The sequence below is a fragment of the Bos indicus genome, chromosome X (assembly GCF_029378745.1).
Source record: "Bos indicus isolate NIAB-ARS_2022 breed Sahiwal x Tharparkar chromosome X, NIAB-ARS_B.indTharparkar_mat_pri_1.0, whole genome shotgun sequence".
Classification (NCBI taxonomy): domain Eukaryota; kingdom Metazoa; phylum Chordata; class Mammalia; order Artiodactyla; family Bovidae; genus Bos; species Bos indicus.
The window spans coordinates 104,167,643-104,180,990 of NC_091789.1; the positions used below are offsets into that span (position 1 = coordinate 104,167,643).

Below are 13,348 nucleotides of genomic sequence, written 5' to 3' on the forward strand. Positions count from 1 at the left end.
TATGGTCCAACTCTCACATTCATACATGACTACTGGGAAAACCATAGATTTGACTAGACAGATCTTTGTTGGCAAATTAATGTCTCTACTTTTCAATATGCTATCTAGGTTGGTCATACTTTCCTTCGAAGGAGTAAGCATCTTTTAAATTCATAGCTGAAATTACCATATGAGGTGATTTTGGAGCACCCCCCCCCCAAAAAAAAAAAAAAAAAAAAGCCTCTCACTGTTTCCATCGTTACTCTTCTATTTACCATGAAGTGACCGGATTGGATGTCATGACCTTAGTTTTCTGAATGTTGAGTTTTAAGCCAACTTTTTCACTCTCCACTTTCACTTTCATCAAGAGGCTTTTTAGTTCCTCTTCACTTTCTGTCATAAGGGTGGTGTCATCTGCATATCTGAGGTTATTGATATTTCTCCCGGCAATCTTGATTCCACCTTGTGCTTCTTCCAGCCCAGCGTTTCTCATGATGTACTCTGCATACAAGTTAAATAAACGGGGTGACAATATACAGCCTTGACGTACTCCTTTTCCTATTTGGAATCAGTCTGTTGTTCCATGTCCAGTTCTAACTGTTGCTTCCTGATCTGCATACAGGTTTCTCAAGAGGCAGGTCAGGGGGTCTGGTATTCCCATCTCTTTCAGAGTTTTCCACAGTTTATTGTGATCCACACAGTCAAAGGCTTTGGCATACTCAATAAAGCAGAAATATATGTTTTTCTGGAACTCTCTTGCTTTTTCCATGATCCAGCAGATGTTGGCAATTTGGTCTCTGGTTCCTCTGCCTTTTCTAAAACCAGCTTGAACATCTGGAAGTTCATGGTTCATGTATTGCTGAAGCTTGGCTTGGAGAATTTGGAGCATTACTTTACTAGCGTGTGAGATGGGTGCAATTGTGCGGTACTTTGAGCATTCTTTGGCATTGCCTTTCTTTGGGATTGGAATGAAAACTGACCTTTTGCAGTCCTGTGGCCACTGCTGAGTTTTCCAAATTTGCTGGCATATTGAGTGCAGCACTTTCACAGCATCATCTTTCAGGATTTGAAATAGCTCAACTGTAATTCCAGAAGGCAATGGCACCCCACTCCAGTACTCTTGCCAGGAAAATCCCATGGATGGAGGAGCCTGGTGGGCTGCAGTCCATGGGGTAGCTGAGAGTCAGACACGACTGAAGTGACTTAGCAGCAGCAGCAGCAGCAGCAACTGTAATTCCATCACTTCCACTAGCTTTGTTCATAGTGATGCTTTCTAAGGCCCACTTGACTTCACATTCCTGGATCTCTGGCTCTAGGTGAGTGATCACACCATCGTGATTATCTGGGTCGTGAAGATCTTTTTTGTACAGTTCTTCTGTGTATTCTTTCCACCTCTTCTTAATATCTTCTGCTTCTGTTAGGTCCATACCATTTCTGTCCTTTATCAAGCCCATCTTTGCATGAAATGTTCCCTTGGTATCTCTAATTTTCTTGAAGAGATCTCTAGTCTTTCCCACTCTGTTGATTTCCTCTATTTCTTTGCATTGATCACTGAGGAAGGCTTTCTTATCTCTTCTTGCTATTCTTTGGAACTCTGCATTCAGATGCTTATATCTTTCCTTTTCTCCTTTGCTTTTTGCTTCTCTTTTCACAGCTATTTGTAAGGCCTCCCCAGACAGCCATTTTGCTTTTTTGCATTCTTTTCCATGGGGATGGTCTTGATCCCTGTCTCCTGTACAATGTCACAGACCTCCGTCCATAGTTCATCAGGCACTCTATCTATCATATCTAGGCCCTTAAATCTATTTCTCACTTCCACTGTATAATCATAAGGGATTTGATTTAGGTCATGCCTGAATGGTCTAGTGGTTTTCCCTACTTTCTTCAATTTAAGTCTGAATCTGGCAATACGGAGTTCATGATCTGAGCCACAGTCAGCTCCTGATCTTGTTTTTGTTGACTGTATGGAGCTTCTCCATCTTTGGCTGCAAAGAATATAATCAATCTGGTTTCAGTGTTGACCATCTGGTGGTGTCCATGTGTAGAGTCTTCTCTTGTGTTGTTGGAAGAGGATGTTTGCTATGACCAGTGCATTTTCTTGGCAAAACTCTCTTAGTCTTTGCCCTGCTTCATTCTGTATTCCAAGGCCAAATTTACCTGTTACTCCAGGTGTTTCTTGACTTCCTACTTTTGCCTTCCAGTCCCCTATAATAACATTATAAAATATAATGTAAATAAATATTTATTTATTTATAAAATAAATATTTTTATTTTAATAAAATATAACTACATTTTAATGTAGTGCCTCATACTTATAAATGTTAGCTATTGTTATTTTCTTGAGTTGTACAGAAAGCCTACTTGGAGAAACAGAATTCATGGATGAGGGTAGAAATGTGGGACTGAGGTAAAGAAACTTCCTGGCCTGGAGGACTAGGCTTCTATTCTTGGCCCGCCACTGGCTTGGCATATGACCTAGGTCAAGTCTCTTCCTCTTTTTTTTTTTTTTTTAAATTTTGAATTTGTTTATTTTATTCATTGAAGGATAATTGCTTTACAGAATTGTGTTGATTTCTGCCAAACAGCTACATGAATCAGCCATAGGTACACCTATGTCCCCTCCCTCTTGAAGCTCCCTCCCATCCCCCTGCCCATCCTATCCCTCTAGGTTGTTACAGAGCCCCAGTTTGAGTTCCCTGAGTCATACAGCAAATTCTCATTCGCTGTCTATTTTACATATGGTAATGTAAATGTCCATGTTACTGTCTCCACACATCTACCTTTTCCTTCCTCCCCACTTCCATGTTCATTTATCTGTTCTCTGTGTCTGTGTCTCCATTGCTTCCCTGCAAATACTTTCATCAGTACCATCTTTCTAGATTCCATATATATGTGTTAGTATATGATATTTGTTTTTCTCTTTATGACTTACTTCACTCTGTATAATAGTCTCTAAGTTCATCCACTTCATTAGAACTGACTCAAATGGGTCCCTTTTTATGACTGAGTAATATTCCATTGTACACATGTACCACAGCTTCTTTACCCATTCATCTGTCAATGGACATCTAGGTTGCTTCCATGTTCTAGCTATTGTAAATAGTGCTATAATGAACACTGGAGTGCATGTGTCTTCAATTTTGGTTTCCTCAGAATATATGCCCAGCAGTGGGATTTCTGGGTCATATGGTGGTTTTATTCCTAGTTTTTAAAGGAATATCCATACTGTTTTCCATAGCGGCTGTATCAATTTGCATTCCCACCAACAGTGCAACAGGGTTCCCTTTTCTCCAAACCCTATCCAGCATTTATTGTTTGTAGACTTTTTTGATGATGGCCATTCTTACTGGTGTGAGGTGATATCCCGTTGTAGTTTTGATTTGCATTTCTCTAATAGTGAGCCATGTTGAGCATCTTCTCGTGTGTTTGTTAGCCACCTGTATGCCTTCTTTGGAGAAATGTATGTTTAGGTCCTTTTTCCCACTTTTTGATTGGGTTGTTTGTTTTTCTAGTATTGACTTGTATGAGCTGCTTGTAAGTTTTGGAAATTAATCCTTTGTCAGTTGTTTCAAGTCCCTTCCTCTTTTTGGTCTCATTTTCCCAAAATAGATAATCTCACTGGTCAAATGAACATTTTGTGAGTCAAACAGATTCTGCACAGGCTGTGCTCATAAATATAGGAAAGATACAGATTAAAGACATACTTCAGGTCAAGTGAAGTTAACTCTGCAGACCAGACCCGAGGAAGAGGACCAAAGAGACCATGAGCTAGTAACCTGACACCCGGGACAACCATCAAAAAGGCAGAAACTGTCTTTAAGCTCTGGGCTCCACCCACTTTCTCCTCTTTTTCCTTTCTTTCCTTTCAGCCTCTGAATATTAACCTGCCTTCTTGCCTCTCTCTTAGCAAATTCTGTTCCAGCCTGTTCAGGGCAGAGGGGCAAAAAGCATTGAATGGAGAAAGATTTCATCATGGGTGAGCTTCTAGTTCTAGTCCCAGCTGTTCTCGGAAACATTCTTGGGACTTCTAATCTCCTTTTTGCTTCCTTGAAGAGGCACCTCCTCTACTGTTCCCTTTCTCTTTCCCTCTAAGTTTCTGCTGCCCTTGTGGATACCTCTGTTAAAACACTTATCAGGCTGTATTGTAATTGTTTATGTCTACAAGTCTCTCCCAGTAGAATATGATCTCAGATGAGAAGCTGTATGTGTCTATAATCTTAGTGGTATCCAGCTCTTAGCTAAGGGGTCAATGCTTAGTGGGTGTTTGACTGGTGAACTCACTTCCTGCTGTTTTTCTGTGTGAAAGCAGGAGCATGGAGGAGCAAATGAGAGAGAGGGAAGAATGGACTGAATCCTTACCTGCTGCTCCCTTGGTTTTGTAGTTTAGACAAGATAAGTATCTTCTCTGGATCTCTAGAACCTCTTTATAAAATGAAAGAATCAAAGTGATAGACTTTTGAGATAACTTGTGCTTTTTTTTAATTTATTTTTTGGCTTTTTAATGTATTTACTCAATTATCAAGATCTGATAATAATAGCTGTTAAGTTTTGTCCTTCTCCAGTATATTTGCATTTAAATAAGAATTGAAGGATGTTTTGGCACACAGTATAAGCTGTGATCTTCCCCAATCCTAAATTAGTGGGGTCCAAATGAATGCACTTTTGCTTTGCAAAGGTCCGAAAAATTTAGTGGTCCAGTGGTGACAAAGTATGAATCATTTATTTGATTGTGACAAATCTGCAAAGAACCTTGTTTGTGGCTTTGCGTAATCTAGCTCTCTCTCTCTCTCTCCCCCTCTCTTTATCTCTCTCTCCTTGTCAGCTGGAAATAACTCACCAACCCTCCCTCTCTGCCTTTGTGGCCCCATCCCCTGCTGTGACCATGGAGACTCTCAGCAGCTGTCGGACTACCTTCCTCTCTGATCTGGTGCCCAATGGTTACCTGGTTCAGGTCTTCCCAGGCCACCCTGAGGTAGAAGGCCTGGCCAGGGAGGTAGGGCTGGAGAAGTCTGAGCAGTGTGACCAAGGTGATTTGAGCTCCAGGGAAGAGAATGGTCAGAACAAGAAGAAAATCAAAGTCAACAAGATCTGGGATTTTATGAGTCGTAGAAAAGAGGCCTCCAGTCAGGCGAAGAGACCCCAGTCCATGATTTTACTGGGAGACAGTTCCAGACCATCAGAGTTGAAGCCCAAAGTCACATTAAAAGATCGAATGAAGGCATTCAAAATGTTGAAGCCTTCGACTGGGGCCTCCAAGAATACTACTCTTAGGAGCAGCAAGGTCCAGGAACCCCAGGAGGTGTCACATATTTACCACATGAGAAAGGCCCAGGAGGCCTCAAAGCCTTTTCGTTATTCCTACTCAGGACACAATGAGGGCCTGGAGCCCTTCCTTGCAGATGTGCAAAGACTGATGCCCAAGAACCAGAAAGTGTTGGCCTTTGATGATTTTGGCATCCATGTGGAGGAGGATCACTGGGAAAAAGAGTCCTCTGAGCAGTCTGGTAGGGGCAGGTGGGCCAGGAGCTACCTGAAACACACATTCCCTGGAGACTGCGAGGCCCCATGTAGATCAGCTGGAGACTCCAGAATCCAGGATCCTGAGTCTGCCATTAAGGCCTCCACCTTAGAAGGGAATGTGGAAAGGGGCTACGAGGAGAGCCTTAGGCACCTGCGTCGAGACAAGGCTGTGCCTTTTGGTAGTGTTGTCAAGTTCTTCAGCAATGTGGCCGAGATGGCCCGCAAGTGGCGTGCATTATCCCGGGAAGAGCTGCAGATGAGCCACCGGCGTGACAAGACCTACTTCATCAGTGGTGGCAGTGAAGCCCTCATCATAGAGGGTGCTGCCTCCCAGGCCTCCTTCCCACTCAGCCAGACCCCTGAGGTTATGGTGTGGGGCAATGTCATTGAGAGGTGCCAGCACTGTCACCAAAAGGCCTCACAAGCCTCATGCACATTTGAAATGAGCATTGAGGGCAAGAAGACTTTGGGCCAGGCCCTTGAAGACCCCTGCACTGCTGCTGCATTAGTCTCAACCTCCACCTCACCTGTCTTTGAGCTCCAGGATGACCCAACTCCACAGACTGGGTGCAGTTGCCATTATGGCCATGTCTTCACCATGGAGAGCTCCTCAGAGGAACTTGATGAAGACATTGAGACTGTGGTCAACATCCTTAAGGAAGATGACAGTGCTGGACAGTACCCTGAGCCAGGCACCTGTGCCAAGTTAACCACCAAAGCTGTCATGGAGAAGCTAGAAGAGAAGCCCAATGAGATGGAGAAACCAGAGGCCTGCAAGGGGGCCGGGGCATCCATCCAGGGAGGACAGCCCCAGGATTCTGACTTGGATATGAGAACAGCAGGTGCAGACAGAAAAGCCAGCAAGTCCAGTACTGGAGTCCTGGGTACTCAGGTAAGGTGGGAGCTGACTTTCCAAATCACCATTTGAAACATTCAGAACCCTGGAAGCCAGTTAAACTCTCATGCCTTTCCCATTACCCTACCTTCCATCAGGAATGTCCCAGAAGGAATGTTCCCACCAGTCAGTTGCCTGGGAATTGACTCATCCTAAAAATACTGGGCAATTTTTGTCCCTTCATTGGGCTGAACGCCTGCAGTTACATCTCAATTCAACCTTGAACAAAAACTGAAGCTCTGGGAATGCCAGCAGAATGACCAGGGTCATTTAATTATGCTCAAGAGAGCCATAGTCTCCTATTTTCCTTAGCTGTGGGGCATTTCCATGGCTTTGCCACCCTATCCTTCCCCACCAACAGGAGCTGAATTCAGAGACTAGTGTCCAGCAAATCCTCTGGGACTGAGTGTCAGGAGACCTGGATTTGTGTCTCAGTTCTGTTCTCAGTTGTCCATATGACTTTGAGACAAGTCCTTTCATCTTGTTGGACCTCAGTTTCCCTGTGGAGGGGAAGGCGCTTTCTTGGTGTCTGGAAAATCTCTAGGTGTCTTCTGACAACAACACTCTGTTGTTCAGCCTGAAGAATGTAAGTAGAAAACAGCCCAATAACCTTCTTCCAGCATTCATTATATCCAACATCTGTCAGGGTGTAGTCATATTACATTGTTTTCATTTAATTAAAGTAACCTTGTGAGGATGGAGTGATTATCCTCATTTTACCAGTGAAGAGGCAAGCTGAGAGGGGTTTAATGACTTATCCAGAGTCATAGATTGTAGCAGAATTTGGATTCAAATTTTCACTTTTGACTCCAAGTCTGGTGCTTTTGTCTAGTTGTCTGTAGTGTTCCAGGGATTTTACTTGAGTGATGACAAGCAGGTACTCACCATGCCCTCATGCATGGACAAAAAGAAATGTGCTAAAAGTAGTAGGAGGAATGTTGGATAAGTATGAGAAGGGACTATCTGGCTTTGGGACTTAAGAATGTCTTTGTAAGCAAATATTCTGTAGTTTATCCAGATAATTTTATGGCAAAGTGTTTTTTAAGGGTAGCTAATTAAAATTCTTCTTGGTGGTGGTGATGGGAGTAGTCTAGCCTGATAGCTCTCAACCTGTCCTGTCATCTTTCAAATCATACTTTGAGAGAAATTGGGTCCCAGCAGGACAAAAGCAATAAGCCTGCTTTTTCTGGAAGGGAATTAATATGTTTATAAATATTTTATTTTTATTTTTATCATATTTGGTAAGCTTTAAGAATATAAAGATTGGCATAATATTATTAGGAGTAAATTTTATTGCAGTGGTTTTAAGACCAACAATCAAACAAGCAAACAAACATACTTAATGATTCCATTAGCTGATAATTGCAGTTGGAGACTGCATATCTGATGTTACCAGTCACTAGGAAAAGGGTCATAGATGAGCAAGCACCTCACTAAGTGGCTGTGTGGACTGGACACAGAGATGCTTTGTAGGTTCTTTAAAAGCACAGGCTTTGGAGTCACAAGGGCTTGAGTGGGATTTTCCTTCTCATCTGTGAAACAGGATAAAACACATCCTATATAAGGGGACTTGTTATGGGGAATCAAATAAGCTAGAGTACCCAGTCTATCACCTTTTGTGACACATTGCAGGTTTCCACAAAGTGGTAACTGTTGCAATTATTAAATTTTGGTAAATTATTAATAATTGTGAACAATATCCAGCCAGGAAAACAATTCAAAACAGTACTGCAGCTGGTGAAGGCTGCTGAACAAAGTGTCTGAAGTCAGGAAACTGGCTTCTTTCTAGTGCCATTTATATCCTTGAATTTGTGAACTTAAGACAGATATTTCCCCTCTATGGGTCTCAATTTCTCCATATGATCCAGAGAATTTGTACCAGATAATTCCTGAGTATCTTTCCTCTTTGCCATTCTCTAGTTTTTCCTCTCAGCTATTTCTCTGAGTCCAGTGGGAGACCTCTTACTGTGCAGTGGGTTGTTTTGGATTAGATCTCTTTGGCAGGCTTCCTGTGCCCTCTGCTGGTTGCTCAGATATGCTGCCTATCTTTCCTTGGAGTAGTAAACAGCAGCCTAGACAGACGTTGAGGTCCAGGGAATAAGCAAAGTGTATTGGAAAAGCTGCATGCCAGGAAACATTGGTGTAGGACAGGGGTCCTGTTGACCGTCTGATCCAGTCACTCTGTTTTACAGATGATGGGGACACTGAGTGCAACAGGGACAGGATTTCCCCTGATACACAGAAACGGTGAGGCAAGTGGGATATGAGAGTTCTAGTCTAGGATCAGCCACAAATTTCTCCTGACAGACCCCCCTCTCCCTTTGGGTTTTAGCATCTACCAAATCTTCATCCTTCCCAAAGACACCTTGCAGGTCCACTGTGAGGCTAAATTGACATAATGAATATGAAAGCAGTGCATTGTTAAGTAGCAAAGACCATGTGATTACAGTGGATCATTACATGCTAATAAAGGTGAAAAACCCTGCTTGCAGAATGGCTTAGGTCTTTTTGTGTTTCCTAAGGAAACTGCTCGGCTTGCCCCACAATGATGGGGTTTACCTTCAAGGGAATAATATCAGAATGTAGGGATGGGCTTTCTTCAGAGTCCTTAATTTGGAGTTTATCAAGGGAATTGAAACTTCTCTGTGCCTCACTCTTTGTATTAGGAAAACCAGGGAATTGATATTAATTATAGCTAACATTTACGAAGTGCTTATTATGCACTCAGGCACTTACACATATGGACTCATTTCATCACACAACTACCCTCTGAGTCATGGAATGTCTTTAAAATACAGATGATAATAATACTTACTTCATAGGGGTTTTGGGAAGATGAAATGAGTGCTTGCTTATAGTAGTGTCTGGCTAAGAGTCATGGTGCAATAAATGTTAGCTATTTGCATAAGTTATTAAAAACAAGATTGCTACTTTAAAAAGTATTCACAACCTAAGAAGTTGAGAGTTATGTTTTATTTGGGAAATGTTATGTTATGTTATAAATGTTATGTTATATGTGGGAATTTTTAGGACTTCAAACCTGGGAGACAGCTTTTCGAGTATCTCTGGGAGAACTAATCTGAGGAGGCGAGGAGAGGAGCCAGGCTATATAGAAGTTTTTCAAAAAGAGGCAAGTAGTCTGAACATCAAAAGGTTACTGTTAGTTAAGGAAAACCAGATAACCCAAGTTAAGGAATTTAGCAATTTAGCACTTTTCTGTGTATGGGAAGATGCAAGAGTCTGGGTTCACTGAAATCATTCCTTTGATATGCACCTGAGCTATCTGGGCCAGTATCCTGTTTGCACATTCTGAGTTTCTCATGACTCACCAAGGGGAGTGATTGTAGTCTAATGGCTACTAGATGACAGATATTCTTCTTCCTGAGTTACCTTAGTACTCACCAGCTCACATTGGAGGGCTGCAATGGCTGATGACTGTGGCATCCTTGTTTACTGATACGGCAGGAAATATTCCATTCTTCAACATATAACAAGAAGAGACTGTACCTCAAGTCTGGCATTAGCTAACACTTTAGTGAGGATTAGTAGAGTACAAATTGAAGGAAAAAGGAAAAGAAAGATAAGCATTCTTTAGATTTGAAAGGGACTTTGTAGAGTGCTTTTCCATATATAAATTGATTGCAAAACTAATTATCATTATTATTATTTTCATATGATAGATAAGGAACTTGAGCCATGGTTTATGAGAAACAAAATATTGAAGCTGGAAGCAAAATGCCTATTATCAAATTTGTGGTTTGTCAACTGGTATGACAGAACATACAAACACTTGCTCATCAGTTTTCATTAAAGATTAAGACTTTTATTTATTTATACTTTTTTTAAATGTTATTTTATTTTTAAACTTTACAATATTGTATTGGTTTTGCCAAATATCGAAATGAATCCATGACAGGTATACATGTGTTCCCCATCCTGAACCCTTCTCCCTCCTCCCTCCCCATACCATCCCTCTGGGTCGTCCCAGTGCACCAGCCCCAAGCATCCAGTATCGTGCATCGAACCTGGACTGGCGACTCGTTCCATTTATGATATTATACGTATTTCAATGCCATTCTCCCAAATCATCCCACCCTCTCCCTCAAGTTTAGAATTGTAATATGTGCAATTAAAGCTACAGGGATAGTAAGAAAACTATTTCAGTATTCAAGGAGAGTAGGATGTGTATTTTCAGGAAAAGATGGTATGAGGAATGGAAATGCATTTTGTTTAGAGGAAGAAAGTGATTTTTCCCCTAACACTGGTTATTTCTGTATGGAATGAAAATATGAGACAAATAAGTATAGATACAAAAAATTATGAGAGGTTTGTAAAAAGGAAGCCCTGAGAAAAGAGTTTTGTACAAAGTCAGGCTGGGATTAGATTATGTTTAATTAAGAAAGTGGATTTTGTTACAGAAGGTAGGCAGGTGTAGGCCTAGAGTTTGGTTTTCTCTCTTTGCTAAGAGAACAAAATTTTCTTGGACTGTTGAACTACTTTTGATAACAGATTGTGAGTTTCCTTGCCTTCTAAATGATCTGTATCTGCATTAAAATATTATATTGTCACTTCTGCTGAAAAAATAAGTATTGTTTCATACTGATCTATGATGCTTTTAATATTTGCTTTTTGTTTTTTTTTAATTTATTTTAATTGGAGGCTAATTGCTTTACAATATTGTAGTGGTTTTGCCATACATTGACATGAATCCACCATGGGTGTACATGTGTTCCCCATCCTGAAGCCCTCTCCCACCTCCCTCCCTAACACATCCCTCTGGGTCATCCCAGTGCACCAGCCCCGAGCACCCTGTATCATGCATTGAACCTGGACTGGCGATTCATTTCACATATGATAATATACATATTTCAATGACATTCTCCCAAATCATCCCACCCTCACCCTCTCCTACAGAATCCAAACGACTGTTCTATACATCTGTGTCTCTTTTGCTGTCTTGCATATAGGGTTATTGTTACCATCTTTCTAAATTCTATAAATATGCATTAGTATACTGTATTGGTGTTTTTCTTTCTGGCTTACTTCATTCTGTATAATAGGCTCCAGCTTCATCCACCTCATAAGAACTGATTCAAATGTATTCTTTTTAATGGCTGAGTAATATTCCATTGTGTATATGTACCACAGCTTTCTTATCCATTCGTCTGCTGATGGACATCTAGGTTGCTTCCACGTCCTGGCTATTAAAAACAGTGCTACGATGAACATTGGGGTACATGTGTCTCTTTCAATTCTGGTTTCCTCAGTGTGTATGCCTAGCAGTGGGATTGCTCTGTCATATGGCAGTTCTATCCCCAGTTTTTTGAAGAATCTCCACACTGTTCTCCATAGTGTTCCCACTAACAGTGTAAGAGGGTTCCCTTTTCTCCACACCCTCTCCAGCATTTATTGCTTGTAGACTTTTGGATTGCAGCCATTCTGACTGGCATGAAATGGTACCTCATTGTGGTTTTGACTTGCATTTCTCTGATAATGAGTGACGTTGAGCATCTTTTCATGTGTTTGTTAGCCATCTGTGTGTCTACTTAGTTCTTTGGCCTATTTTTTGATTGGGTCGTTTATTTTTCTGGAATTGAGCTGCAGGAGTTGCTTGTATATTTTTGAGATTAATTCTTTGTCAGTTGCTTTGTTTGCTATTGTTTTCTCCCATTCTGAAGGCTGTCTTTTCACCTTGCTTATAGTTTCCTTCATTATGCAAAAGTGTTTAATTAGGCCCCATTTGTTTATTTTTGCTTTTATTTGCATTACTCTAGGAGGTGGGCAGGTGAGTCTTTTTAGTATTTCCACCTTGTTGGGAAGAAGTCTCTAGAGTTTCACCTCAGTTTTATCTTATTTCCTTGTTAATCAACCTAATTAACTATCCTAATGTTTTATTTGCATCTGTAAGACCCATTATGGTAAAGCTGGTTTATTTTTTTATTTGTTTGTTTTAAACTAAGGAAGTTCTTAGGTTAGCCATATATATTTGTGTGTGTACACACACACACATATATCTCACATACTAGCAAAGTAATGCTCAAAATTCTCCAAGCCAGACTTGAACAGTACGTGAACCATGAGTTTCCAGATGTTTGAGCTGTGTTTAGAAAAGATAGAGGAACCAGAGATCAAATTGCTGACATATGTTGGAGCATAGAAAAAGCAAGAGAATTCCAGAAAAACATCTACTTCTGCTTCATTGATTATGCCAAAGCCTTTGACTGTGTAGAGCACAACAAACTATGAAAAATTCTTCAAAAGATTGGAATACCAGACTTCCTTCACTTGCCTCCTGAGAAATCTGTATGCAGGTCAAGAAGCAACAGTTAAAACTGGAAATGCAGGGGTTATTATTCAGCTGCCTGTTGCTCTGGCTAAGCCATGAGAAAAACACCATGGGGAAAGAATAAAAGCAAAATATAGCAATACAGTATAATCTAAACAAAAGTACATCAGGTTTATTAGTTGGGGTCATCAAGCCCTGCAAAGCTAAGGAAAAATATAGTGTGGACCTTGGAATGCTGGGTCAGTGCCACTTCAGAATGCTGCTTGTGCACACACGAAGATGTTTTCCCAAGGCATATGTGGGTCTATGACCTCCAACTGGGTGATACCACTTCTACAAGAAAATAACAAAGATAGTTCAAATTAATCAGTAAAATAAGAGACGTGACCGGGGATACAGGAGGCTGACTTCATCATAGCATAACAGATACGTTCTGCTTACCAAGACACTAAATAAAAGTGATGTGACTCCAAGGAACGGGGCTCTTGATCCAAGAGGTCTTGAGTCCCTCGGTCCCATCTTTTTAAAGCTTTAATTCTGTCTCTAGCTTCTTTTTCTCAAACTGTGCATTGACCACTTTTGATCCCTACTTGCTGTGCTGACCACAGCAAGTGGTGCCCAACATAGGGCTCCAAAGTGAAGGATAGCTGAGAGCAAAGCTAAAGTTG

General features: G+C 41.1%; 1 protein-coding gene across 6 annotated transcripts in view; it reads left to right on the plus strand.

The window, feature by feature from the left end:
• The window catches only part of ARHGEF9 (Cdc42 guanine nucleotide exchange factor 9), a 420,722-nt gene that overhangs the window by 72,572 nt on the left and 334,802 nt on the right, over nt 1–13,348 (plus strand). For 4 of the 6 annotated variants that reach the window (XM_070783846.1, XM_070783849.1, XM_070783848.1 and 1 more), the window contains exon 2: nt 4,802–6,391. The exons of 1 other annotated variant lie outside the window; for it this stretch is intronic. In XM_070783846.1, coding sequence (XP_070639947.1) covers nt 4,862–6,391 — 1,530 coding nt within the window. In that variant the 5' untranslated portion in view covers nt 4,802–4,861. Of the gene's footprint in view, nt 1–4,550; nt 6,392–13,348 lie in introns of those variants that run through there. One more of the 6 variants, XM_070783847.1, reaches the window with a different exon arrangement.